This window comes from Callithrix jacchus, chromosome 5 (genome assembly GCF_049354715.1).
Source record: "Callithrix jacchus isolate 240 chromosome 5, calJac240_pri, whole genome shotgun sequence".
Lineage (NCBI taxonomy): Eukaryota > Metazoa > Chordata > Mammalia > Primates > Cebidae > Callithrix > Callithrix jacchus.
In genome coordinates this window covers 30515129-30542372 of record NC_133506.1, presented here as the reverse complement: position 1 = coordinate 30542372, position 27244 = coordinate 30515129, and the positions used below count along the sequence as shown (strand labels likewise).

At 49.2% G+C, this 27244-nt stretch overlaps 1 protein-coding gene and 1 long non-coding RNA gene across 4 annotated transcripts in view; one reads left to right on the top strand and one right to left on the bottom strand.

The window, feature by feature from the left end:
• LOC100403665 (cystatin-13-like) overlaps positions 1–9057 on the bottom strand; it is a 28614-nt gene extending 19557 nt beyond the window's left edge. Inside the window, exons 1-2 of one of the 2 annotated variants that reach the window (XM_017972016.4) lie at positions 8861–9057; positions 7044–7356 (exon numbers count right to left, since the gene is read on the bottom strand). In XM_017972016.4, the coding sequence (XP_017827505.2) occupies positions 7044–7271 (228 nt within the window). In that variant the 5' untranslated portion in view covers positions 7272–7356; positions 8861–9057. The remainder of the gene's footprint in view (positions 1–7043; positions 7357–8860) is intronic. The other variant, XM_035298499.3, reaches the window with a different exon arrangement.
• Positions 9058–9148: 91 nt separating this feature from the next.
• Positions 9149–19669, top strand: LOC118153590 (uncharacterized). 2 transcript variants are annotated; one of them, XR_004742850.3, is made up of 4 exons: positions 9149–9538; positions 12187–12308; positions 13072–13281; positions 13981–19669. It is a non-coding gene; the product is annotated as an uncharacterized LOC118153590 (long non-coding RNA). The 2 variants fall into 2 exon arrangements; XR_008481265.2 differs by lacking the exon at positions 13981–19669 and having other exon boundaries at positions 13072–13859.
• Positions 19670–27244: the final 7575 nt, after the last annotated feature.

Sequence of the window (27244 nt, the reverse complement as noted above, 5' to 3'; positions counted from 1 at the left end):
TTAAGGGGCAATTTGCCAGTATTTTGCAAATGTTCTCTTCCATCAGGGAATTCAAATTCAGGATACCTATCGGTGTTAGTCAGGGTTCTCCAGAGGGACAGAACTAATAGACTAGATTTGTATATAAAAGGAGTTTCTTAGGGAGAATTGACAGTGCAAAGTCACGTCACAGGCCATCTGCAAGCTGGGAAGGCGAGGAGGCGGTAGTGGCTCATTCCAAGTTCTAAAGCCTCAAAACCAGAGAAGCAGGCAGTCCAGCCGAAGGCCCAAGAGGTCCCAGGAAGCCACTGGTGTGCAAGTCTCAGAGTCCAAAGGCCGAAGAACCTGGAATGTGATGTCCAAGGACAGGCGAAGCGAGCCTCCAGCACAGGAAGGAAAAAGTCAGAAGCCTCAGCAAGCAAAGCCATCCTCCTCTCCCACCTGGCCTGCTTTGTCATGGCCGCACTGGCAGCTGATTGGATGGTGCCCACCCACGCTGAGGGTGGGTCTTCCTCTCCCAGTCCACCGACTCAAATGTCCATCTTCTCTGGCAGACACACCCGGAAAAATACTTAACCAGCCATCCAGGCACCTTCAATCCGGTCAAGCTGACATCTGATTTTAACCTCACAGTACCGAGGAGAAAAGTGAAATTAAAGACAGACTTGAAATAGAATGAGTAATAGTTAACAGTGGGACTAGCTCATTAGGAAAAGTCGCAGTAAGCAAAAGTAAGTAACCCCTCCCAGCTTAGCCCAAGTAACTGAGCTGCAAACTTATCTCACGGCCCACATTCCGGCTAGTCATCAAACCTGTATGTAGAGAACGCAGAGGCAGAGCAGAACTGGTCCCACCCTCTCGACACAGATAAGAGCAGCAGAGCGTATCTTCGGGCCTGCAGCCTGCACATACTTCTGCAATTCCTGTTCTGATCTCCTCGGGTGTCCGACTCAGCCTTTCCACCCCCGACCCCAGCTGTGAGATTATAGAGTCAAATGACCACAAAGCCCAAAACTGTAAAACTGGATTAACTGCTTTTGTCCCAAACCTGTTTCCTGCCTTGTTCTCTCACGTCAGAGTGTATAAAAGCAATGTGCTCTCTTTGTTCAGGGCTGGCGGCCATTCAGGCAGGAAGGCCACCGTTAGCTGGAGCGCCCATAAAGAAATTCTCTTGGCCACATAAAGGGGTTGGGGGATTGGGGAGGGGTAACATTAGGAGAAATACCTCATGTAGGTAACGGGGCGGGGGCATGTGTATACCTGTGTGACAATCCTGCATGATATGCACATGTACCCCAGAACTTAAGGTGTAATAATAAAGGAAGAAAGAAAGAAAGAAACTTTCTTGTGTCACTTGATCTCTCTGCTCTTCTTGGCTTGAATTCCAGCAACAGTATATAGCAACACATACAAGGGAGTATTCAGTGTTTCACTTTTCCTATCAACAAACCTCATGGTCCATTAGGAGACCATTTGTGCAAAAAACAAATTACAGCACATCATCTCATGAAATACAACTAGGAGGTGGATCTAAGTGCATTTATGCAGCTTTATCAAGATACGTTTTAAGTGCCAAAAAAACTGTACAGAATAGCATATAAAGCACAATTGTATGACTATAAAATATGCTTTTAAATATTTCAGACGCATATGTGAGTACGTAGAAAATATCTGGAAGGACGGAGCACACTGCTCTTAGTGGTGACCTCAAGAATGACAAGCCAGACTGGAAATGCAAGAAATGAGGGTTTGCTTTCCTTTTGTTAACAACTTTCAGTTGTACCCTTAGAACTTTCTGGTGACCGTCTATCAAGTTTCTTAACCTCAGAGATATTGAGAGTTGGGGCTGGATCCCTCTTTGTTTGGGGGCTCCCCTGTGCATTCCAGGATGGCTGGTTGCACCACGAGACTCCACTCACTAGATGTCAGGAGCAGCCCACTCTGCAGGTCATAACAACAAAACAAGGTCACCAGGCATTGCCAAAACTCCCCTAAGGAGCAAAAGCCACCCGTAGTTGCAAACCACTGCTGTATATTTGAGTCCTACGTCTAAGTTGAAATTACAATTAAAAACTAACCGCTCTAATTCATACTCATCAGCTGCCAAGCAACCACTAATCTATTGTGACCTCCACTTGCTCAAGAAATAGAAGGCAAGTGGGGTTCTGGCTGCCGAGGAGCCCCTCAGCCTTTGCACAGACAGACGCTTCTGACTCCTGGCCGTCTGAAAGCCCTTCCCTGCCCTCCCCTGAGGCTGCACTTTTTTCCCACCACCTTCGCTCCGTTAAGCCTAGTTCAGAGACAGGTGCTGATGAAGAAGAGCACAGCAGCCTGAGTTTATTCTATTTTTATTTATTTTCTTTTATCTTTTTGATAAAAAAGGCTGGAGCTCAGTGGCACACCTTCAGCTCACTGCAACCTTGAACTTCTGGACTCAAGCAATCCTCCAACCTCAGCCTCCGGAGTATCTGGGACTACGGGCAGGTGCCACCACACCCAGCTAATTACTTCTTTGTTTTTCTAATTTGGAGACGAAGTCTTGCCGTGCTGTCCGAGCTTATCCCAGGCTCAGGCAATCCTCTCGCCTCCACCTCTCAAAGTCTCAGATTACAGGTGTGAGCCACCACGCCTGGCTCAGACTGGCTTTAAATCTTGGCTCTTCTACTTACTAGCTGTGTGGCTCTGGGCAAATTACTAAACCTTTCTGTGACTGTTTCCTCCTCTGTAAAGTATAAGAAAATAGTTCTGATGTCGTGAGCTGTGAGACCTGACTGCACCTGGAGAAAGCAAACAACTCTGGTGCCCAGTAACCTGGAATTCTCTCACTGCCCTGTGGCTCCAGGCTGCTGGGGATGGGGTGCTGCTTGGTACCAGCACTCACATTAGCTTGATTGTGTCATCATTTGACAATGTATAGAGCAAGATATCATGTTACGCACCTTACAAACAAATAGAAGCATTTAATATGTCAAGAAAAAAATAATTAAAATTGCTTCAAATATCCAAAAGAAAAGAAAAGAATCAGCAGCATCTATAAACTTTTTCTTACAGGGCCGGGTAGTAAAGGTTTTAGGCTTTGCAGGCCGAGCTGTCTCTGTAACTACTCTGTTTAAAAGCCTGAAGCAGGCCAATCTCTGATACAGATCTTTGTATTTTTAACTTAAATGTCCTAATAAAACGTGGCTATTTTCTTTTCATAAAGCCTATGTATATATTATTAAGTTTAAGCTGAATTGTCACCAAAATTTTTTTTTCTTTTATGTTGTGTTATTTTAAAAATCTTTTTCTGTGCTTTTTTCCAGAAATATATAGAGGCAAGGTCAAGGAACTTGTGTTGCAGTCTCTTATTGAATTTGTTTCTATCTGATTCTTCTGAATTACTACCTGCATTCGAGAGCTCACAGTGAACTGAAAAATAAAGCATTCATTCACAGAAAACAAACAAACAAGAAACAGTACAAAGTGGTACCTCGTTTTTTAGATATCTCGGTATTTCGTTTACTGTATTATTAAACATCTGCCTATAAACCAAAAACACTGTTTTATTGATGTAAGTAGGGAAGCATAGATACAGAGAAACCCAAGAACGTGGGATCGTTCTGGAGGGTGGGAACTTGTGAGAACAGGTACTAACCAGGCCTGAGGGCTGCAGGCAGCCTGTGTTCTTAGGTTTTAATCTGGCCCATTGGTGGCACATTCCTGGTCACAGGTGTCCTCTACTCAAGCAACACAAGCAACATAACCAGACCCACAGAAAGAACCAGAGGGAACCAAGGTCCCCACAGAGCACGGCAAGGTGCAGAAGAGGCCTAATGTCCCAGCGCTGTCGGGGATGCAGCCTCCCAGTCAGATAATCAAACAAGAAAGTAGGGCAGGTGGCCTGGCAGCCTGGACACGTGGATAGGAAAGGTCAAAGGGAAGGCAGCGGAGAGATGAGCTCGAGGAGGTGCATGGCACTTCATGTCAGCGCCTCCATGACCCGAGCTCTGTGTTGCCTCTGCCTCTGCCACCCGCTCACTCCCCAGACTCCAGCAGACTGGTCTCATTTCCCGGCCTTCACAGTGTTCCACCACGTCCTGTCTCGGGTACCTGCTGAGCCACAGGACAATCACCTCTCGCAGGAAATTCAACACAGGTACAAGGCTTTCTTCTATTACACAGGCCAGATTAAAATCTCACCAATTGTCCCAATAACATCCTTTATAAATCCGAGGAGAAATAAAAATAAAACCCTAAACCTCCAATGGACTGAACAGACCCTTTCAAGGTCAAGGGGACCCCAGAGACACCTTAAAAACTGAGTTTCTGGCCATGATGGGATGGGAGGTCTGGCATACCTCAGTGTGTCCCCTCTACATTAATGTTTAATTTGAATTATTTCCTAAGGAGTAAGCCGAAATCAGCACTGGAAAACAAGAAATGAACAACTCTTCTTTTTATGGCCATTGGTCAGTCATCTGAGGCCAAGACCAGACTCCCCCTTCCTTCTTCGCGTTTTGATGTGACAGCTCAGCAGCTTCACAAGGCGTCCCTTCCTGAAAAGTGGTCACCATCTCTGGACTGGTTTTGGCTGACATGGAGGATGCACAGTGAGGCTTTTCGTGACTGATTCGGCTTTTGCCATCACAGGGCTGAAAATCCACCTGTGGATCATGCTAATACCATCGTTTTTTGAATATGCAACCCATGAAGAGGCGTGAAGCTCAGTTATGCATGTTTACACTTTTCATTCATGAATATTCATGACTCCTCCTAGAGTTTATTAAATATGTATGCTTAGCCAACCCATTCAGCATGGATTCCTGTCTTATGCTTCACCCCTGGAAGCAACTCTTTCCAGCTTCTGTCAGAGGCTACAACTCCCAGCCTGTCAGAATGGCCACCCTGCAGGCCTTCCCCTCAAAGCCTGATTTTCTAGCTGGGCCTTCAGAGAAACAAAGCTCTCCTTTTCAAATTCATAAGCCAGACTGAATATCTAGTTGACCCCGAGAACATACAGGACCACCTACTACACTCGGCTGTCATGCTTCTCAAGTCTCCTCTGTTGGGGAACAATTTTCTAGTATTTTCCCCTGTTTCTCATGATATTGATATTTTAAGTGGTTTTATAGAATGCCCTAAATTATGGGTTTGTCTAATTTTTCCTCTGATTACATTCAAAGTATGCATTCCAGCCAATAATCCCATATACAGGTGCTGGCATCCGCTCTGCACACATGGTGTCAGGAAGTACGTGATGCCAGCTTGTCTCAGTGTTGGTGGTAAGCACACGGTGAGAACGGTGCTCATCAAATGCCCTGATTAATCCCTGCAGTGGTTCACACCAAACACCCTCCCCCAGTGGTTGTAGGATTCACTGATGATCTTTTCCTGAAATAGTTGTGACCGGGCTGGTGCTGAGAAGATAGATACAACTAGAAGATGGCATGGTTTTTTAAGTAGGCCATGTCTTTCACATTTATGAGTGGAGGTTTTCCCGTAAAGAGGAGCCTCCCTTCTGTGAAGCCTCCGTCCCCAGCCTCAGCTGCACTCGAGGTTTCTCACCTCACTCTCTGTGTCCTAACCCGTCCTTGCCACGGCCAACATTGATGAGGCACAGATGGTCCAAACTCGCCCCCTTCCAGCTGTCTTCTGGGCTCTTACCTCTGCTTTTTGGTGGGACTATACCACTTTTAAGTGACTTTAATGGATATTTTATGTATCATCTCCATCTCAGAATAACAAACAATGAAATAGAATTTGTTTTCCTTCAAAAACTCCTAAAATAAAATGAATAGATTGTGGCTAAAGGCATCTCCAGTTGTGTCTCCCATTCCTAGTTTCAATAGCCATCCGCAGATACTGGGCTCTGTTCTGACTGAGGTAAACCGAAAATAAAATTCTAAGACCTCTCAGGTGACTGAATGGACCCCCTCTCACACAAGGACATTCCAAAGTGAAACTGAAAGACTAGTTTAGGCCATGATGGGAAGAGCAGGTCAGACATGCCTCATTATACCCTCCCCGCTTTGGAATTCAGAAACAACTGACCAGCTTTTACATGAAAACAGAGGTCTTAGGACTGAGGAAACATACTCTTTGTAGCAATAAGATACCAAGTTCCAACTTGACTCTATAGCAGGTCTTGAAAGAAACATTCTACCCCAAATACATTCCTTTGATGAAATTTGAAATGGCCCTGCAAACAGTTCTTGTGGGGGTAAATTTGCATTCTGTAGAGAATCCCCTTCCCGTCCCAGGTCTTTCCCTGATCCAGAAGAGAATTAACTAAAAGTCTGGCACTTTTTAAGGTCTGATAAGAGACACCTACCATCTATTCTCTCTGGTAACAGAGCCTGCTGTCTGGAGGCTTCATCTGCGTGATTAACTTTGGTCTCCACAACCCCCATCTTAACCCAGACATTCCTTTCTGTTGACTCCAGGTCTTTTTTTTTTTTTTGAGATGGAGTTTCGCTCTTGTTACCCAGGCTGGAGTTCAATGGTGCAATCTCGGCTCACCGCAACCTCCGCCTCCTGGGTTCAGGCAATTCTCCTACCTCAGCCTCCTGAGTAGCTGGGATTACAGGCACGCACCACCATGCCTGGCTAATTTTTTGTATTTTTAGTAGAGACGGGGTTTCACCATGTTGACCAGGATGGTCTCGATCTCTTGACCTCCTGATCCACCTGCCTCGGCCTCCCAAAGTGCTGGGATTACAGGCTTGAGCCACCGCGCCCGGCCTTGATTCCAGCTCTTAAGGTAACAGCTTAACTCTTTCAACCAGTTGACCAGAAAATCTTTCATCCACCTATGACCTGGAAGCCCCCACTTCGAGTTGTCCTGCCTTTTGAACCAAACCAATATCCACCTATGTGTCTTGACTGATGTATGCCCGTAACTGCTATCCCCCTAAAATGGACAATATTAAGCTATAAACCACCTTGGTACATGGGGCTGTATTACAGGCCTGGGTCACTCACATTTGGCTCAGAATAAACCCCTTTAAATATTTCACAGAATTTGACTCTGTTTGTTGACACTGAGGGTGGGGAGTGCTAGGGCGAGGAGCAAGCACCCCACCCACCTGCTCCTGGCTCTTCAGAACCGTCAGCACCCTGAAGCTGAACTTGTCGCTGCTGGCCTTGTTGTAGTCCTTCATGGCGAACCAGAGTGCCTGCTGCACATAGACGTAGTTTTGAGGGATATCTTGGAATGTCCTCACCACCTTCGCTGAACCCCAGGAGTGGACTCCTCTGGATGCAAGGGCCACGGTGGCTACCAGCAGCAGCAGGGCCTGGCAGAGCCTGACCATGGCGCCTCAGCCAAGGGTCACAGGCCAAGCACCATCTATCCTTTCAGATGCAGAGATACCAACACCCCAACTCCTCTTGGCACTGCTGATTAAAAGGAAGGAACTTCGGTTAACACAGTGGTGATATTGTAATAGGATTAGAAATACACATGTGGTCTTCACCCCAGGTTTCTAGCAGGAAGCACCTAAAACCCTTGCAATCCTGAGTGGTTGAGATGTGATGGGAGCATCTCAGGGGTTGAAAGGTGGTGTCTAATATGCCCTTTTCAACCCCACCTGAGTGTATGCTAATGAGGTGACTCCTCGTGGATCCTCTCAGCCCCACCCTCCACATCCAGGGGGGAACAGGGGCCAAAAATTGAGTTAATCACCAGCAACTGGTGAATTAATCGACCATGCCTATGAAATGGAGCTTCCATGAAAGCCTCAGACGGACAGGGCTGAGAGAGTCCTTGGGCACTTCGTGTGTCTTATGTAATCCTTGCCATCCCTGCGGGGTCTGTTTAGTGAGTAACCCGTTTACGCAGGAGGAAAACAACACTCATCAAGAGGTTGAGAGAGCCCCTAAGCCTGCTTGATGGAAGCATCCACGCTTTCACTCAGGGCCTGCCCTTCCCCCACCTTGTCACCTGCCTCAGCCTAAGAGATGCACACGTGTAGGTAACAGCTCGGAATGTACATTTGCTTTTGAGGATATCCAGTTCTACTACAGAATATAAATGAGCCTGTAGTTAAGACAGGCAAACCAGCTGCAGTGCGTTAAGTATAGAGAGTGAGCAAACACAGACGGAGGCAGAGTCGTGAGTTGTGTTAATGAAAGGTGTGTGTCTAAGGTGAACACAGAATGTGATGGCAGAACTGAGAGGCGCCTGATATCCATCAGCGCTAAGTATGAGTGAGGTACACACAGCCGGAGGATTCCTGAGATCTTAGTCTGGCCACCCTCTGTTGGCATCATTCTGGCACCCTACACGCTCTCTCCTAGAAACGCAAATCATTGCCTCAGCTGTGCAGGAGGCTCACCAGCTGGGCAGGGCAGCCCTGCTTGCATCTGTTTATAAACCAGTGTGTGTGCCTGACAAGCACCTTCCATCTCCAGGACTCTTGGCCAAACGTCCACCACGGTCCCCCAAGCCTGCTATTAGCAGGGTGCTGATGTGGCTGAGAGGGACAGGAGCTGTGAACATGGAGGACCCAGGGCCAGGCAGGGGTCTCCTCACCGTCACCCCACTTCCCTGTGTTTTAAGCGCGTTGACCTGTCCACCCTCTTCGCGCTTCTTATCTTACACTGATCTGACGCTGGTGGGCTTCCAGAAGGTCACTCTGACAAGTACACCTTTCTGCTCCACGGCCTCTGGATCACCGTCCAGGGCGGGCTTGGAGGCCACTCTGCCACACACACCACAGCCGCACCACGGGCCCACGTCACCACAGCCGCACCACGGGCCCACGTCACCACAGCCACACCACAGGCCCACACACACCACAGCCGCACCACGGGCCCATGTCACCACAGCCACACCACGGGCCCACACACACCACAGCCACACCACGGGCCCACACACATCACAGCCGCACCGTGGGCCCACCTCAGATCCACGTTCTTCACCACGTTCCTGGCTGCTGGTCCTCGAACCACCGTCCCAACTGTCCCCTTCTTCCTGAGGACTTGAGCTAACTGCTGGGCAGCCCTTGGCTGTTCTCTGCCCTCAGCACGCTCAGTTCATGCCCCTGTGCCTGGTCAGAGTGTCTGCTGGGGTCTGCACTCCAGGGGCTTCTGCTGTCTGGCTCCACTCCCCAGCTCGGTGGCCACACCTGAAGCCCCTTTGTGAGGTCAGCCCGGCCCCTCTAATGTTGCTCAAGGGAAGGGTGCCTCTGACCACTGGCAACCAAGTCCCTCACCCTTGTCCCACACCTGCTGACTTTCTAAACTTCTGTGCTCTGGACTGTGCTGGGTACACCTGACATCACCTCGATGACCATGTCTTTCAGAGCCCCATTAGCGGTGCCATGGTCCGAGAAGCAGAAGGAGCCACCACAGAGCCAGGCTCAAGGACTCTGGGACTAACAGGTCTTCGGGAAGATGCCTGGCCAGGAGCTAGGGGGCCACCAGCTGACAAGAGCTGCCACCAGACAGGTAGAAGGTGTCAGATGTCAATGGCCATGCTGGCCTAAGCTACCTCTGTGAACAGTGTAGCCCAGAAGAGCCAGCACAGATGCCTCCCACCTGTCAGCCCTGTCGTCCCCCATCTTGTCACACGTCCCAGGTAAGCATTCCTGATTCTGCTTACTTGGGACACAGGGACAGTTACAGGGACAGTTCTCTCCCCTGTTTGTGATGTCAGGACCTGCCACCTATCCGCCAAGCCAGGTTCCATAAAGGAGCAGATTCCATCCTACTCTGCACTTAGGGCCTGCCTGGGAGACAGTATGGGAGTTCCCAAGAACTCAAAAAGTCTGGAAATTAATATTTCTCTTTGCAAGATAAAATACAGATACACGCAAAGCACATCAGACCTGAGATCCAATTCCAAACAGAAAGTCAGGCCTGAGAATCTCTGGGTTAAATGTGCAAGTGTTTGAAACAGAATCGCATGCTCAACTGGGAGCCCTTTCTAAGCAGGTACAACCCACAGAGGTCAACAGAAAAGAATAAATCTGGCTACACATGTTGTATAGTGTGCACACATGCACAAACACACATACCCGACACACACACCACACAGACTGAAAAGGAAAGGGTGTGCACACGTGCACAAACACACATACCCAACACACACACCACACAGACCAAAACCGAAAGGGAACAGAGAATGAGTCATTTAGAGCCTATTTGGTAAAGGGCTAAATTCTCTTTTATGGAAACAGCGCTTTAAAAGACAGAAGAAAAAGACAATTTCCTCAATTGTTTTGGCTCAAAGAGAACCAAGAATTCAAGCAGACGGCGGACCCACAGGGAATTTCCCCTCTCTGCCACAGATCAATGGCCTGAAAACAGTAGGCCAGTGGTAACACCTCACTCCAACTGCCACATGGATCTACCTACTACCTGATGTCTTGTGTCCAAAGCAGAACACAAGTGTCCATGGGAGGTTACACACAGAGAGCCGAGACACGCCTGTGTCCTCCACCCTGTGTTCCACAGGGGAAGGGGCCTGTTTAAAGGAAAAGGAGGGAGGCGATGTTTGTTGAGTGCTGTGGTTGGTGTAGACCCACAAGCCTGCAGGGGAACCAGAACTCTCCTGGGCTCCTTCAGGGCTGGGGGTGGGGCCCCTTAGAGGTCCCAGGGCCTTTGCGTGGGCCCCAAAGCGTAGGTACGGGAGGCAGCCAGCCCCTTCTCGCCTCTTGGCTTGGCTCCTCCTTCCTGTCAAGGTGCACATCACCATGGCTCCTCCTTCCTGTCAAGGTCCACATCACCGAAGACGCTCTAAGGTGGGAACATCAGGACCACAGGTGCTGGCTGCTCCAGGAACTATTGCCTCATAGGAAGCATTATCCTTTGCTCATGAATCAGGATAACCAGGATTTTAGTAAGGGCCCAGATAGGAAAGTTCTAGGAGGTGTAGGGCAGGAGCAGCTGGGACCACCATCATCCACAGCACGAATGTCCTCCCTGATGATGAGGAAGGGGTTTTATAAAGGGTTTATCCAGAGGTGATTCACACACCGCAGGATTCACCTGTTTAAGCATAGAAATCAACGACTTTAGTATATTCACAGAGTTTCAGAGCCAAACCACAATCAATTTTACAACATTTTTGTTACCCTAAAAAGAACCTCAAATGTTTTAGCCTTTCTGTGTCAATTTCCCCATCCCCTTTCAGCCCTAGGCAGCCACCAACGTGCTTTCTCCACGGATGTCCATCTTCCGCGCATTGCATGTAAGTGGAATCGTGGTCTTATCCTGTGTCTGGCTCCTGTCACTGAGCACGTTTCCAAGCTTCCTCCAGGCTGTAGTCTGTATCGCTACTTATTATTTTATTACAAATAATAACCTGCTGTCTGGATAAAATAAAAATATCTTATTGATCCACTCAGTTAATGAGAAGTAGGGTTATTTTGGCTATTGTTTTGGCTTTTTGGCTGTTTTTAGTAAATAGGGTTATGATCATTCGTGTTCAGACTTTCATGTGGACATACGTTTTTCTGTCTCTTGGGTATACACCTAAAAGTAGAATTATTGGGTCATATAATAATGGTATGTTCAACTTTTTGAGAAACTGCCAGATGGTTTTCCAAAGTAGTTGCACCATTCTGCATTCCCATCGGCAGTGTAGGAGGGCTCCAATTTCTCTATATCCTTGCCAACACTTGATACCTGTCTTTTATGTTACGGCCTTGCTGGTGGGTATGAGGTGAGACAAGTGGTAACAATTTGACAAATGTGACACAGGAAATTTTAATTTTCAAAGTATCAAAGAGGTCTTATGAGAAAATTGTTTAAAAAGACAAAAAGTCCAATAGAAAATCTGGGGGAAAGTCATGAACACAAATCACAAGAAAATAAATGTAAATGTCTCTGCTACCCATGTGAGAATATGGTTAAGCTCTTCTACAATAAAAATGTAACCCAACAAGGAAATGTCACTGTTCTCTTACACATTGGAAAGAAGTTGAACACAATAAGAATGCTGGGTAGGTATGTGGCCTTCCTGCCATGTTGGCAGAGTGGGCATCAATAGTCCTTGTTAGTAGCACTTTAGCAATCTGTCAAACATTTAAAGTTACTTATTCGTCAACACAATGTTCCGGACCTAGGATTTTTATCCCACAGAAATATATGCCTACGTGCACGAAGTTGGCTGAAAAATTACTCATCGCAACATAGTTTCTAAGAGTAAAAAAAAAGAGAGAATGAGAGAAACAGCCCAAATATGTATCAATAATAGACTTATTTATTTATTTATTTTTGTAGCAATGGGGTCTCGCTATGTTGCCCGGGCTGGTCTCAAACACCTGCACTCCTGCTATATCCTCCAGCCTCAGCCTCCCAATGTGCTGGGATTACAGACGTGAGCCACCACTCTCAGCCCAATGGTAAATTTTAAATAAAATGTTTAATATTTGTGAAGTGAAATTTAAAACAACCACCGGAACGTGTGCATGCACTGAAAGGAGAGAGATCAGACATATATGAAATGTTATAAGCGAACCGTGAAACACTAACCCGGGAAGTATCTGGGTTTGTTAAGAATGCAGTGATTTCTTGAGGTCAATGAAAGGACATCTGGGTATTTCCAACCATTTTGCAGCTTGTGCCTGAGATGATGATATTATGCAGGAATTTCACTTTCTAAGCGAATCGTTCCTATAATGCTCACTCTGTTTGAAAATAAAATTATTTTTAAAAAGGTCAAATTTCCGTAGTAAAAGTCAGATGCACAGAGGCCTACAGATGATGGAAACCAGGTGCCCACCCAACTCCTGACCTCCCAATTCCACTTCCCAGGGCTCCTAAAGGATGTTGAGTCCTGGATATAGGAGATGAGAGGTTAGTTCACACGCTTTCCTCTGCCTCTCGCTGTTCTGATTCATTGATCAATAGACGGATAGACATTCTGCTAGTTCCTTTTATAAGCCTGAAAGCTATAACCACACTCTCCCAGCTGATCATGTCCCAGGAGTCCCTGGCACTTCTCTCCATAGGATGAGGATGTCAGCACAGCCCTGCCGTCACCCCCACCTCCTCTATGCCTCAAGACTCTGCTCTGCCCAACATTAGCCCTGAAATATTGAAAACCAAGAAAACAGATGCTTAAAGCCACAGGCATGGTGTGGTAAGATTTCTATTCTTTTTCAGTATAATTCTCAGTATGATGAAAGATGATGGAATCTTGGCCAAGGTGGCAGAGCTGGGTTTAAGGCCATGGGAATATTACAGCTGAAAGCAAAGGTGAATTCAGCGGATGCATGAACAGGCAAAAGGGAAAATGAGCCATGCCTGGAGCTACAGAGCTGATTGAGTAACACAGCCTGGAGAAGGATGAGTCAAAGGCAAGACACCCAGACAGTAAGTGGCTTCAGCAGCAAGTAGTGGTGGGATGTGCCAGAATGGGGAATGGAGGAGAAGCAGATTTGGGCAGGAAATGCGAAGGGTTGCATTTTGGCCAAACGGAGTGTCAAGTACCGGCAAGTTGCGCCTTTATCAGGTGGCTCACACCCAGCCAGTCTGCGGCCACCACCCCAGGTCACATTCCACTGGCATCTAGGAATACCAGAAATGGTCTTATTTGCCTATTAATCTGCTGTTGCCACCCTCCATACAGAGAATACCTCTTTAACCTGTAATGCTGAATAACGTTCCATAACTGATCTTGCCGAGTCCCTATTCTGAGCACATGTGTTATTTTCATCATTTGCTATTATTATCAACAGCATAATTGTTATGCTGTACAGCTCCTTGTACGTACCCAATGTCTGGCTTGGGAGAAATTCTGGAAAATCAAATAGTCAACAAGCATGCAAATACATCAAGCTCCCCCCGTCCTGTAAAAGAATTGTTCATTTGTGTGTGTGCATGTGTGTGTGTGTGTGAGAGAGAGAGAGAGAGAGAGGAGAAAGAGGGAGAGGGAGAGAATACATGAGCAGTACCTGTAATTCATTAGACTCCTAAAATGGGGAACCAAAAAAAAATCAGTACATAGAGATAATGATTGATATATACTTAAGAAAGTATGTATAAGCGTGTACATGCTTTGCTTAACAACAGGGATATATCTGAGAATTGTGTGACCGGGTGATTTTGTGGTTGTGCAAACATGATAGAGTGACTTACACAAACCGAGATGACCGAGCCTACTCCACACACAGGCTGTACGGTGTGGCCTATCACAGTGGTAACACAACGGTAAGTATTTCTACCTCTGAACATTTCCAGACATAGAAAAGCTACAATAGAGGCCAGGCGCGGTGGCTCACGCCTGTAATCCCAGCACTTTGGAGGCTGAGGCGGGTGGATCACAAGGTCAAGAGATCGAGACCATCCTGGTCAACATGGTGAAACCCCGTCTCTACTCAAAATACAAAAAATTAGCTGGGCATGGTGGTGCACGCCTGTAGTCCCAGCTACTCGGGAGGCTGAGGCAGGGGAATTGCCTGATCCGAGGAGGGGGAGGTTGCGGTGAGCCGAGATCGCGCCATTGCTCTCCAGCCTGGGTAACAAGAGCGAAACTCCGTCTCAAAAAAAAAGGTACAGTAGAAACATGGCACTGTAACTTGGCCCACCTTCGTGTATGCGGGCTGTTGCTGATGGAAACGTCTCTGTGCAGCACAGGACTGCAGCTTGTTCCCACAAGAAGCCCAGTAGAGAGTGAGAGGGGTGCAGAAAAGGCAAAAAGGAAAGAGAAAGAGAAACGAGAGGGAAAATATAAGCCAAGGGGGAAAGTAGAAACCAAAGGTTGCCTTTAGGCTAAGCAAGGGGTCGGGTAAAGCCAGCAAGCTGGCCTGGGGGGACAGAGGAGGAAGGAAGGAAGGCCCCCTATACCGGAGGTGCCCCGCCACCCTCCCACACCCTGGGCCTCTGAGGCTCTGGGTGTTCCTTCTCCCCGGGCTGTGCTCCTCCTCCGCTTTCCTCCTCCTCCCCTGTCCAGGTGGAGTTTTTCAATGCACAGTCAATTCCCAATTATGGGCTGGAGCCTCCTGGGAAATCCACTCTTGTTCCTCAAACCCTCCGGGGCCAGATCTGGGCTCCACAGGTATCCCTGTGATGAGGGTGCCTCCTGTGTGCCCCGCCTCTTCCAGCCCTTCCTGATGGGCGTCTGGGAGCCCTGGCTTACCGTGAGAGGTGCATGCAGAAACTCCTGCTGTCACTGGGGCTGCCTCCTGTCACCTGGTGAGGATTCTGTCCACTTTTGCTCTGTTTTGAGGCATCTGTATGATTTGGGGTGCATTTAGGTTCAGAATTATTACATCTTCCACATGAATCACACTTCAGGACATTAAATGGTGGCTTCTTTAGTACATCAGGAAATATTTTCTGACGCCTACCGTGGGGCCAGCCTGTTCTAAACGTCGGGGTCAGTGCCAGGTTCCACCTGGTGTGAAAGGTGCGGGCGCCTCCTGCTCTGGTCGCACCTGGGGAGTCCGCTGACCAGGCAGTCTGCTGGCTTGAGTTGAGTCCTCCAGGTGAGCAGCTGTGCGCAAACAGACGTTTTACCTCCTCTTTTGTAAGGTTTATATCACATCTTTCATTTTTTGGCCTTACTGCATTTTCTAAAACGGTTCAGAAACAGCATTTTATTTTAGTTCCTGAGACATGTTTTCATCAATTTATTTACATACAATCTTTCATGGTCATTTCTCTTTAGAGGTATCTTTTATAAACATTGTATTACTGGACCTTGGTTTCTTAACAAATATGAAATTACCGGTCTTTCTGTAGGGAAATTTAATCCACTCGCATTTCTGTGGTCACTAATATTTTATTTTAATCCATTCACAACTCATTTATTTTCTTTTCTTGTAATTATGATTTATATCATTTTTTTTTCCTTTACTAGTGCTTGGAGAATCAATTTTCTCTTCCTCTTCTAGTAATTGGAAGTTCTCCATTTTGCTTCTTTCTATTAGTTAAACTCTTATGTATTTAGAAATGTTACTTCTAAGGATCTTAAAATGGGGAGATTATCTGGAACTATCTAGGTGGGTCCAGTACAAACACCAGAGTTCTTGTAGGGGAAAGAGGGAGGTCACAGGTCCTAGAGAATGGGACAGAAGGAAGAGAAGACAGGGAGGCTGAGACATTGGGATGCTGCATTGCTGGCTCTGAGGATGGAAGAAGGCAGTCCTGCCCTGGGCCGTGGGCTGGAGACAGCAGGCTTCTGCTGGAACCAGGAACAGCAGGACTGTGAACAGAATACAGCCACCATCCTCAGCAGCGTTGCCAGCACACATCCACTCTGACCTACTAGGCAAAGCTTAGGAGAAGGAACAAAACACATAGTGGGTGGTGGGTGTGGGGGAAGCTTCGCAACCTGCATCACAGGATGAACATAGGAAGTGAGTCCTGCTGAAACCGGTGCATGTCGGAAGCGTGGTGGGCTCCTGGTGTGAGCAAGGGCCTCGGCTCCCTCCCTCCCTCCCTCCCCAGGTTGCATACATCAGCGGAGCCTCCACTTCTGCACGTGAGTGGTTGGCTTCTCTCTCACTTTGATACATGCTGTGGAAAAACAGTTCAAGGCAAGACCACCAGCTTCTCGCGGGGTTGCTGTGGGAGAGCACCTTCTCTGTAGAACTTCTGGGGCCACCTCGGGCTGGTGGGCCAGGATGGACTGATTGATTTCTCTGTCTGTCTCCAGACCTCTGTCCCTTCCCTCTGACCTCCCCCAGATTTCTCCAGAAACCACCTAAAGCGCTTCTCCATCTATGGGATTCAGGGTCTCCTGAACGGCAGGTCTCCCAAGAGGCTGCCGAGTCCACACCTCGAGAGTTCCCTTTCAGAGCAAACGAGCCTGGGAGAGAAAACAGTTCACCACCCCTTCTTTCACAGACCCATCATTTACTGGCCACTTCCCAAGGCAGACGTGAAGCTGCAAGCACAGCCCCAGCTGGGGACAGTGCCCGGCACAGCCAGCTCCCTGTGAGCATGGGCACTGGCCTGCAGTCAGCACCTCTGGGCTGCAGCTCGCGTTTGGGAGAGTTGTCTAACCTTCCTGGCACTCAGCCGTCTCTCTGGGACAGATGGGATGGTCTGATTCAGTGATCCTCCTTCTGGAAGGGTCCTCACATCTTGCTTCGGGGATTGCTGAACTAGGGAAGACCCTGTGGGGATTTCTCTCTTCATCACATCTCCCTTCGTCAGAGGCAAATGTGGGGGACTTTGAGCAGTTCTCGGCCTGCAGCCTGGCCCTGGGTCTTGTCTTAGAGTTGAAGTTCGCTGTAACATTTAGCAAGTTAAATCTGACCTTGCCACAGAGCAGGCATGCCGACCGCCTGCACAGCGCACCCGCGGGGACGAGCCCGCTGTGTGAAAGCCCCAGAGGCGCGTCACTGCAGTGTCTCTGGTGTCGAGATCGCTGGGACAGGGGATGGGGGCCCTGGGGAGGAAAAGGAACCGCATCTTCACCCTCCCACGGCTGTCTCCCTCAGAGAGGCCCCCGGACTCACACCCCTCCTCACATCCAGGAAAGCACAGGAGCCGCAGATGCCCCCTGTGTTTAGGTAAAACCAGAGGCTCCTGAACTCCCTCCCTCCCTCCCGCTACCCCAAAGTGAGAACTTTCTGTTCTTTGACAAGGGAGTTGGAGTCTCTCTTTGTCCCTGGCCTGCTTTGAAGTTGCAACAATCAAACTGCGTCAGCTCAGGAACAAAAGGAACCTGAGAAGTGACATTTCTCCTCTGGTAAAAGGAAGTCTGCCGCCGGCCGGTGGGAGGAGGCAGCAGAGGCGAGGATGGGCACCGTGCCACTCTTCCATCAGTGCCAGGCCCCTGGCTTGACCCCATCAGTGATTCACAAAAGTGTCCAAATACATCCATGACCCAGATGGAGAAAGACCACTGCCCTCCCATTCAAGGGCACTGAAGCGGCTCCACCTGCCCACGCTGCTCATTGCCCAGATGGGAGCAGCCCTGTCTGAAGTGGGAGGCAGAATTTCCTTCCAAGCTGCTGGTGAGCCGCGGAGGGCTGAGCTGCAGAGCGAAGGCCTTAGAGCCAGAACATGGCAGAGCTGGAACAGGAGTTGCCTTCTGAGCTGGCCTCTGGCTGCACCCCTGCTCTTTTCCAGGCCAGCCACCTGGAATTCAGATGCAGGGTCCCTGAGATTACTGCAGAGCCAGCCTCTGCTCTGACCTCACTTCCCACTGGCCAGTCTAGCTCCCATGGCCCAGTCAAGATGTTGAAATTCATTTTCCTTGTGCTAAAACACGGCTAAGAAAGGAAGTGATTAGCTAGGACTGACCACCAGGGAGCCAAGCACTGCCAGCCAGAAGAGATGGGGAGAATACTGACAGGAGAGGTCTCCCTGCACTCCCCAGCCTCTCCGCCTCCCCCTACCCAAGCCTGGCCCCAGAGCTACAGGCAGTTACCCAGACCACAAGGCTCCTTTGATGATGCCCCATTTCCCTGGTCATTCCCTGTCCTCTGTTCCACGCAGCTTCCTTAGACGCTGGTCCTCCCACAGCTCAGGCTGAGCCTGCCAGGCTGCAACCAAGGAGGAGGGAGGTGCCAGTCACTGGGGAGCAGCCCTGGCTCAGGTGGGACAATGGTGTGTGTGTGTGTGTGTGTGTGTGTGAGAGAGAGAGAGAGAGAGAGAGAAAGAGAGAGAGAGAGAGAGAGGCAGAGACACACAGAGAGAGAGGAGTTTCTGAAAATGGGGTACTGACCCCAGCACAGGGATGCTTCCTGCATGACTGGAGTCATGGTGTAGGAGCAGAGGAGGGCAGAAGGCTTCATGTGGAGAGCATCTAGCAGCTCTAGGCAGGGTGGGAGCACAAAGGCACTGTCAGCCATCACCACCACCAGGAAGGCTGCCAGGTCTGCAGAGAGGACTGTCTAGACACTGAATTTGACTCTGTTCTTCTGGAGGCCCCACACCAGTCCCCTCATGGGGAAGGACAGATGCTTAGGTGGGCCTGAAGATGGGCTCCCATCCACCCTGTGGGGGGTGGATGGCGCTGAGTGGACCCAGCCCCAGCGCGCCCAGCCCTGTGGCAGGTGGATGGCGCTGAGTGGACCCAGCCCCAGCGCGCCCAGCCCTGTGGCAGGTGGATGGCGCTGAGTGGACCCAGCCCCAGCGCGCCCAGCCCTGTGGCAGGTGGATGGCGCTGAGTGGACCCAGCCCCAGTGCGCCCAGCCCTGTGGCAGGTGGATGACGCTGAGTGGACCCAGCCCCAGCGCGCCCAGCCCTGTGGCAGGTGGATGGTGCTGAGTGGACCCAGCCCCAGTGTGCCCAGCCGAGGCTTGTAAACTCAGCAGTTTATCTTTGTTACTTCTCTTTGATCTATTAAAAAAAAAAAAACCAGCTAATTTTGGGAGTAAGAAAAATGCACCAAGTAATGGCATAGTGTGGATTATGCTTCAAGTCTAGTTTATGGCCCTTTGGTGATGAGGAAAAAAGGGAATTATCTGGCTGTGGTTTATACAGTGGGCACTGACTGAGCTGGAGGATGCTGGAGGGGGACAAGGTCATTATTTTTGACGCTTCCACCCTTAGCTGCCCATCTCATCCCGGGTCCTGCCAGGAAATTGGAGACAAATTCCACAGGGTATCTGAGGAGAGGTAACAGAGGGATATTTGCCAAGGAAAACCAACAAGGGAGGGTAAAGGACCCACAGTTAGTGAAAGGGGCACGTGCACCATCTCTAGACCCCACGGGTGAAGGACGCAGTGGTGGCCAAGCCCAGTGTGTTAGTTTCCCACGGCTGCTGAACAAATACCACCACCTTGGCAGCTGACAGCATGAGATTAGGGTCCTACAGCTCTGAAGGTCACAGTCGGAGGGTGAGGTGGGTGGGCTCACTGGGCTCCCAGCAGTGGGTGGGTGGGCTCACTGGGATCCCAGCAGTGGGTGGGTGGGCTCACTGGGCTCCCAGCAGTGGGGGGGGTGGGCTCACTGGGCTCCCAGCAGTGGGTGGATGGTCACAGTCAGAGGGTGAGGGGGGTGGGCTCACTGGGCTCCCAGCAGTGGGTGAGGTGGGCTCACTGGTCTGCCAGCAGTGGGTGGGTGGGCTCACTGGGCTCCCAGCAGTGGGGGGGTGGGGCTGCATTCCTTCCAGACTCTAGGAAAGAACCCATTCCTCTCCTCGTGGGCTCCTAGAGGCTCCCCACAGTCCTCGCCTCACCACCTTCTTCCATCTTTCAAGCCTGCAGTGAGTGAGTTGAGTTCTGCTCATATTCAGTCACTTCATCTCCGACTCCCCTGCCGTTCTCCCCTCATTTAAACAACTTGGGCCCATCTGCATAATCCAGATGATTTTCCCATTTTCAGGTCAGCCCATTAGCACCCTTCCCTCCCTCTGCAGCCTGAACTTCCCCTTGCCAGGTTGCGTCACACACCCACAGATGTCAGGGCCCAGGATGTGCACGTCTCTGGAAGCATTTCTCTGCCTGCCACACCGCTGGGGCTTGCCGTAGGGGTGAGAGGGGCTGCCCAGCAGGAGCGCTGGCCCCTGGCGGAGGAATGCAGCTGCTGTTAACTGGTTCCAGCAGCCAGGAAGAAATACCCAACACTGGCTCCAGCTGCCCTCCTGTTTCCTGCCGCTCCCCTTCCCCAGAATTAGACAAATGCAGCCCACAGTCCTCGCCTCCACCTTCAGTGGAAGGGCTAGGGAGTCTTTAAAGGAGCCCAACCATGGCAGACTCCCAGGACCCGGAGCTGAGTCAGTGAGAGCCATGCAGCCCAGCACCAGCGTGGAAATGAATATCCAGTTAGTTATAGATAAGTATTTGATATCTATATTCTCTAAATATGTATACACACACATATGCACAGGCAGTACCTGATTCTGCAGTTCAGAAGGATGGAGCACGAATATAAAATATTAAAAAAGAAATTTTTATTCACCTAAAGATTCCAAAGCAGAGAGACCAATCAGGAGTCTATTACAGGTGGGAGTGAAATGTGTTCAAAGGAAAGAATAAACTCCGTAAACAAGGTGAGGAAAACTACTGAGACCCGTGTGAACAAGGCGTGTCCGTGCACTTACGCAAGCTCCAAGAGCCGCCAAACTAATGTTTACGGTGCTCAAGGTTTAGACCACAGATGAAAGCTCCAAGTGCCAGGGCATCCGAAACCCGTGTCGGGTCACACCAAGGCTGGCAGGAGGAGAACTTCTCATTGCCAAGGAGACAGCACCCCTAAATCTTCAATGAAACAGGTTCTTCTCGGAGCTGATGTGGCTAAGAACTCTCAGGACCCTGTGTTGATTGCACTAAAAGGGAAAGGAAGGAAAAGCCAGAGGTGAGACTCAGGAGTTATGAAGGGACCACTTCCCTGACTATGTGGCACGTAGTCAGAACTTTAGCACGAAGGGTTTGTAAATTATCTTTTGTATTTTAACTTTTTGCTATGCTACTTCATTACTCTATCCGCATCATTTATAGCCTTAATTTTGTTGTACTTCGGAAAGATTTCTCAGTCTTCAGCTTTACTTGTGATTTTGTCATTTTTATAACATGATTGGCTTATGTGTTATTTAGGGCCATTTTATTTGTATTTTCTTGGTGTCTTGAGTATGCTTTGTTGAGCCGTAATTAATTCTTTACCCCACCTAACGCTCTTTGCCTCAGTCCCATGCTGCCTCATGTTCATATTCTCTCCCCTCCATTCTTTCATTAGCAGCTGTTCAGTGTATCTTCATCCTGAGCAAATTTTCAACATGTCAGGAATAGTTTGTGGTGTGTGTGGCTTTTATAAGCAGCCTGTGAGTTTTTCATGCTGATAAAGTCTAAGACTCTCTAGTCTATTAGGTTATAAAATCCACCCACATTGATTGTTTCCACGACTATATTTTATTTCCCGGTTTTAGCTTTGGTAAATGTCATTCCTTTGGATTTCCCTGTCAGGCGTTTGTGCGTGCTGCCCGATATTTCCATTCTACCACCACCTGTTGCTAAAGCTTGTTAATTATGCATTTGCCCTGGTACCGTTTTCAATGCCTCAGTCAGTATCTGCCCAACATAGCCTGTTAGACACCTGCCATGGGAAACTAGTTTTTCTTCTTCCGTGATTGCTCCTTTGAAAAAGAAAATTAATCATTTTTCTTTTTTAGAAAGTAATTTGTTCTTTTTTTAGTAGGAGCCAACTCCTAGATTGGTAAATTCTCCATCATGAGAAAAAGCACAGTCGTGATACCTAACTGTTTTCTAGTGTCATCAAGCTTTTCAAGAATTAAAGTTCGTTTTATTCAGGAGTCTGACTGAAGACCACAGATGGAGCTCTACAGCCAGGAGCAGCTCTCTAGAGAAGTTCCATCAGACTGCTCTGAAATAGGGCTTTAGCCGACAGTTCATATATGAAGCGTGGAGGTTTGGTACACGCAAAATCACATCACACATGCTCAGAAGTTACAGTAGAGAACTTCAGGAATCATAAGTTCACAAACCTTCATGTGGAGATTTGGGGGTAAGAGTCCACCTGGTTATAGACGACAGGAGCATCGTCACCAACCCCAGCAGGCGTCATCTCACGTGCAGCAGGAGGCAAGGACTGGATGGTTTATCTTTTAAGGAACATGGTGGCTCGGGCCAGAGGCGAGGGGCTGGGCCCTCTCTCTTGTTTTGTCTTCAAAGTGTTTTTCAGGAGAGCTGCATGCTGTCACAGGGTCAGGGCTGTGTGAGATTCAGCTGCGAGCAGGCAGGAGCACACAGGCTTCTCATGTTTGCCCCTTTGTCTCACGCTAGCACATACTGCCACCATGCTTCCCCCTTCCTTTGATTTTGTTTTAAAACAGCAATGATATGGCAGAGGTGATTTCCAAATTATTTAGTCTCATTGGCTCAGTTTCCCGGACACTTCAGCAAGTGCTGGCTTTCAGGTGGCTTCTGTGGATACACCAGTGTAGCTGGCTTCATACACAACCAAAGTTGAGGCAAAATTCCACAAACAGCTGTGGCCTTTACCTCCTTGCCCCAAGGTTCTGTCACCTTGCTTCTGGCACAGGGCTCAGTCGCTGAGTCTTGAACTGTCAGATTTGGAGTTTTGTCGGCTTCACCTGGGTCGCCAAGCTACAGCATGGTGTAGGTGACAAAGGCTCCGGGGATATGATTAGCAAAGCAGAAAGCCGCCACGTCCACATGGAGGGAGCCCCATCAGCTCGCTCAGAATGGCTCTGTTTTGAGGATGCAGGTGAGTTAGTAAAAACAAGGAATCTGAAAAAAAGGAACAATGATTGCTCCTAGGTTGTGTCGCTCATTTTATTGCCTTCAGGAATCAATCATAAGCTCACAACCACAGAGTTTCCATCTGGCAGTGGGTGGCCATCCTCAGAATCTGAGCACTCACTCTCTTCCCTGGGCACATCCAAACAGGACATTTCTCAGTGTTGCCTTTCCTGGACCCCAGCTGACTCCCAGGCCCCTGCACAAGGGCCAACATCCATGTCCATCAAAGGCAACTCGTGACCATTGGGTATTTGTCTGTGAATCACTTGCCCCCTTGACCCCTGCCCCTCCATAGCAAGTGGCAGGCTTGCGAGGAGGCCTGCTTCAGTCTCCCTGCGGGCCCGACGAGGGGCGGGCAGAGGGAGGGAGGGGCATCCGTCTGACAAACCTGAGGTCCTGGAGTGCGGGGAACTTTGAGGGATTCACCTGGAGATTACTCCCACAGGGTAATTTTCAGAAAGTTACAAACCTAGACCACTTGCAGATACGGAAGGAGCATCTGATTGATTTCCTCAGCTCTGTAAAGAGGGAACCAGCAGCGGGTGATGCAGCCAGAGGAGAACGGGAGGAAGGAGTGGAAATTCCAGGTCAGCTACGAAGCTGGTTCACAGCCTCTGGAGAGATCTTTCTGCTGCACAGAAATCACTGGCGTCTCCCTTGGACGAAAGCTCCACAGGTTAACGCTAACTTTGGAGTCTGGCCTTTAATCGGTACAAAGATCAAGCCAAACAGAGGCTCATTCCTTAGATAACTCTGTTACTAGCAGGAGTCCTGTAAAGCAATGTTCTAAAATGGTGGTGGAAGCTCTGCTGATCTCCTTCTGCCTTTTTCCAAATTTCAAGCCATTTTTTTTTCTGGACAGAGTCACAGAGAAGAGCAAGAAGGAAGGAACAAGGCCTGGGGGTGAGAGTAAAACGGCCTCCTTCACTGAGGCACAGTGCATCGCCCAGAGCTCACCCTCTGTACATCCCCTGAACCCCTCTGCCCAGCTACCCCACCACTCAGAGGCCCAGAAAGAGTCAGCAGAGGGCACTGCTTGGCTGCCATCCACACTGCCTCACTCTCAGGGGCACCATCTGTCCCCAGGTCTTAGTGAGTTCTGTCCTTGATATTTTTGCAGATTTTACAAATGCATCTAATGGTCTAAGTGTACGAACCACGTAGGAGAAGGAGAGTCCCTCCTAGAACGCACATGGGACATAACTCCCAGGCCTGCCCTCTTTGCCTCCATGTCCACCAGGCCACAGAGGGCAGGCAGTCCTCACGCTCTCCCAGGTCCTGTGTGAGCAGATGGGATTGTTAGGTGGTGAAGGCTCTTACAGGTAGGAACCGGCTGGGCTGGGACAGCACTCACGTCCTCTGAGACCAGGACTGGCTCCGCTGTCTGCACAGCGCCCCGGGCTCCTTCCCGGGTCCGTGGCTCTGAGCTCCGGCTGCTGCTGTCCATCCGGTCCCAAGATGGCCCACCCCTGGCCCCAGCAGGGTCACCCCTTGCACCTTGACATAGTTTGGATGTCTGTGCCCTCCAAATCTCATGTAGAAATTGGATCCTCAGTGTTGGTGGTGGGGCCAGCTGGGAGGTGCTTGGGCACATGCCTCGTGAATGGCTTGGTGCCTCCCTTGAGGTAATGAGAGAGTTTCCCACTGCAAGAGTGGGTGTTAAAAAGTGCCTGGCACCTCCCTCCCGGCCTCTCCTCTCTGTCTCTCTTCTCCCCATCTCATCTCTCTCCTCTGTCTTTCTCCCTCTCACCCTTCCCCTTTCTCTCTTTCTCATGCTCTCTCACATGCATGCTCTCTCTCTCCCTCTTTCTCTCTCTCTCTCTCTCTCTCTCTCTCTCTCTCTCTCTCTCTCTCTCTCCCTCCTGCACAAGAAGCACCATGCATCTACAGTCTACAGAACTGTGAGCCAAATAAGCCTCTTTATAAATTAGCCAGCCTCAGGCAACACAGACTTTTATCCCAAAACAAACAGACTGAGACAGACCTCACTCCCCACCAACCTGAAGGGGCCCGACAGCCCTGCCCAGGATTGTCCTCGGCCCAATTCTTGCTTCTTCTTACACACAGCATGGCCGTGACTAGTCACCAGGCAGACAGGCCACGTATCCCTGCGACGAGGACAGCAAGGCAGAGGGCAAGGAGCCCCCTGTGAATCGTGAGCCTGGGCAGCATCTAAGACCACACGAATTGCCTGGCCCTGCCCCGTTCCCTCAAGCTCCGTGGTCTCCCGTGTTCCCAGTGCTCCTGCATTCCAGACTCAGACAGCGCTGGGTATTCGGAGCTCCCTATGACCTGTGAGAGAACGCAGCAGGCCCTACGACAGTGGGCTAATTTCTAGAAAAGGCAGGGAAAGGTGGTGTACAGTGAGTCCCTGTGCATGCACGTGTGCTGTGTGTTCTCCTGTAATATCTTAGCCAAAAGACATAAAATGCTGGATAGGAAAAATGAAGCCTGTTTTCCATTTTATTTCAGTTTGGTGTGTTTAGAAAGGACAAGAAAGGAAGAGATTAGGACAGGCAGATTGAAAAGAGATAACATTAAAATAAACTAAATTTTAATATAAATAGAAATGCACTTAGAAATAGACCTGTGCATAGAAACACATATCCATGATGTGTCTCTAGGCCCATACAGGAAGCAGCTCCGTACACAGCACAGGTGGGCATCACCCCCATCGCACTGCACCTAAGCTGGTCATACACTGCTCCCAACATCTGAGTCCTCGAGGCTGCCTCTCACCTGTCTATCAGGAAGGACAATTCAGGATGTTCCAAAAAGGCTGTCTTTCCTAAGACACTCCCATCCCAGAATACCAGAAGAGGCACATGGAGCCATAAGGCCATGCGGCCACTGGGAGCCCCTGGAAGGCTGGGCTGCTGCTTTCTCTAGCCTGCTGTTCCTCATGGCTCATGACCTCATGTCTCTGGGGTGGAGGGATGGAAGGGCAATTTCTTTTTTCTTTTTTTTTTTTGAGACAGAGTTTTGGTCTTGTCACCCAGGCTGGAGTGCAATGGTGCGATCTCAGCTCACCACAACCTCCGTCTCCTGGGTTCAAGCAATTCTCCTGCCTCAGCCTCCCGAGTAGCTGGGACTACAGGCATATGCCACCATGCCCAGCTAATTTTTGTGTTTAGTAGAGTTGTGGTTTCACCATGTTGACCAGAATGGTCTTGATCTCTTGACCTCACGATCCACCTGCCTCGGCCTCCCAAAGTGCTGGGATTATACAAAAGGGCAATTTCTTATGGAGTCTTCCTAGCATATAGGAAAGAAGTACTTTCCATCAGGTTACGTGTATTAAGCTCAAGTCATAAAAGATGCCTCACATCCCAATCCTGGTTCCTTTGTTAGTTGGGGATTTGAGAAGAGAAGCAAGGAAGCAGGGTAGGGCCTCAGCAGAGGAAGCCGAGTGGGCGTGATGGGCGTGGTGCATGGAGGGAGACCACGGGCAGGGGTGGAGGAGGGAGAGGAGGTAGCTAGGAAGAGCAGAGCTTTCCAAGGCAAGTCCCATTGTCTCTGCTGCCTGAAGGCAGGGCAGGAGTCTTCAACTCCTGGAACACACGTTGGCTAAGCCAGAGTAACCGAAGGGAAAGAAGTTTGAGCCCTTGGAGTTTCACGGCCTCATCCTGTTCAGGGCAGAAATACTGAAATCCCTCCCACCTACCCAGCAAGCCATGGGAGGTACAACGTTGGAGATACAGTTAGCCTCTTGAATCGTACCTAACAGTACATTTAAAATAGATACGTCCATTTTTTAAATCTTTAACTATCAGAAAATACAAAAGGTACCATCTTCACTATTTTCATTTGCAGTTCAGTAGTGTGGTCTCTTCACATTCTCATGCATCCAACCTCCAGAGCTTTTCATTCTGCAAAACAGAAACTCCACGCATTAAAGCCTTCTCTGTTAGACACATCTGTTTAATAATTAGTTTCTTTAAGAGAATTTTATCTTCTGCTTTTGTCCCTGTTTGGCTACTTTCTTCTTCAAGTCCCCCTTCCCTGTCTGCCTCTTCCCTCTCTCTCTCCACAGACACACACACACACATACACCCATGAACAGACACATGCAAACAATGCAACACAGCTTATCCTTCAGGATGTATTGCCTCCATGCCTCTCTCTTTGTGACCATTGTTCACATACACCGTGATAT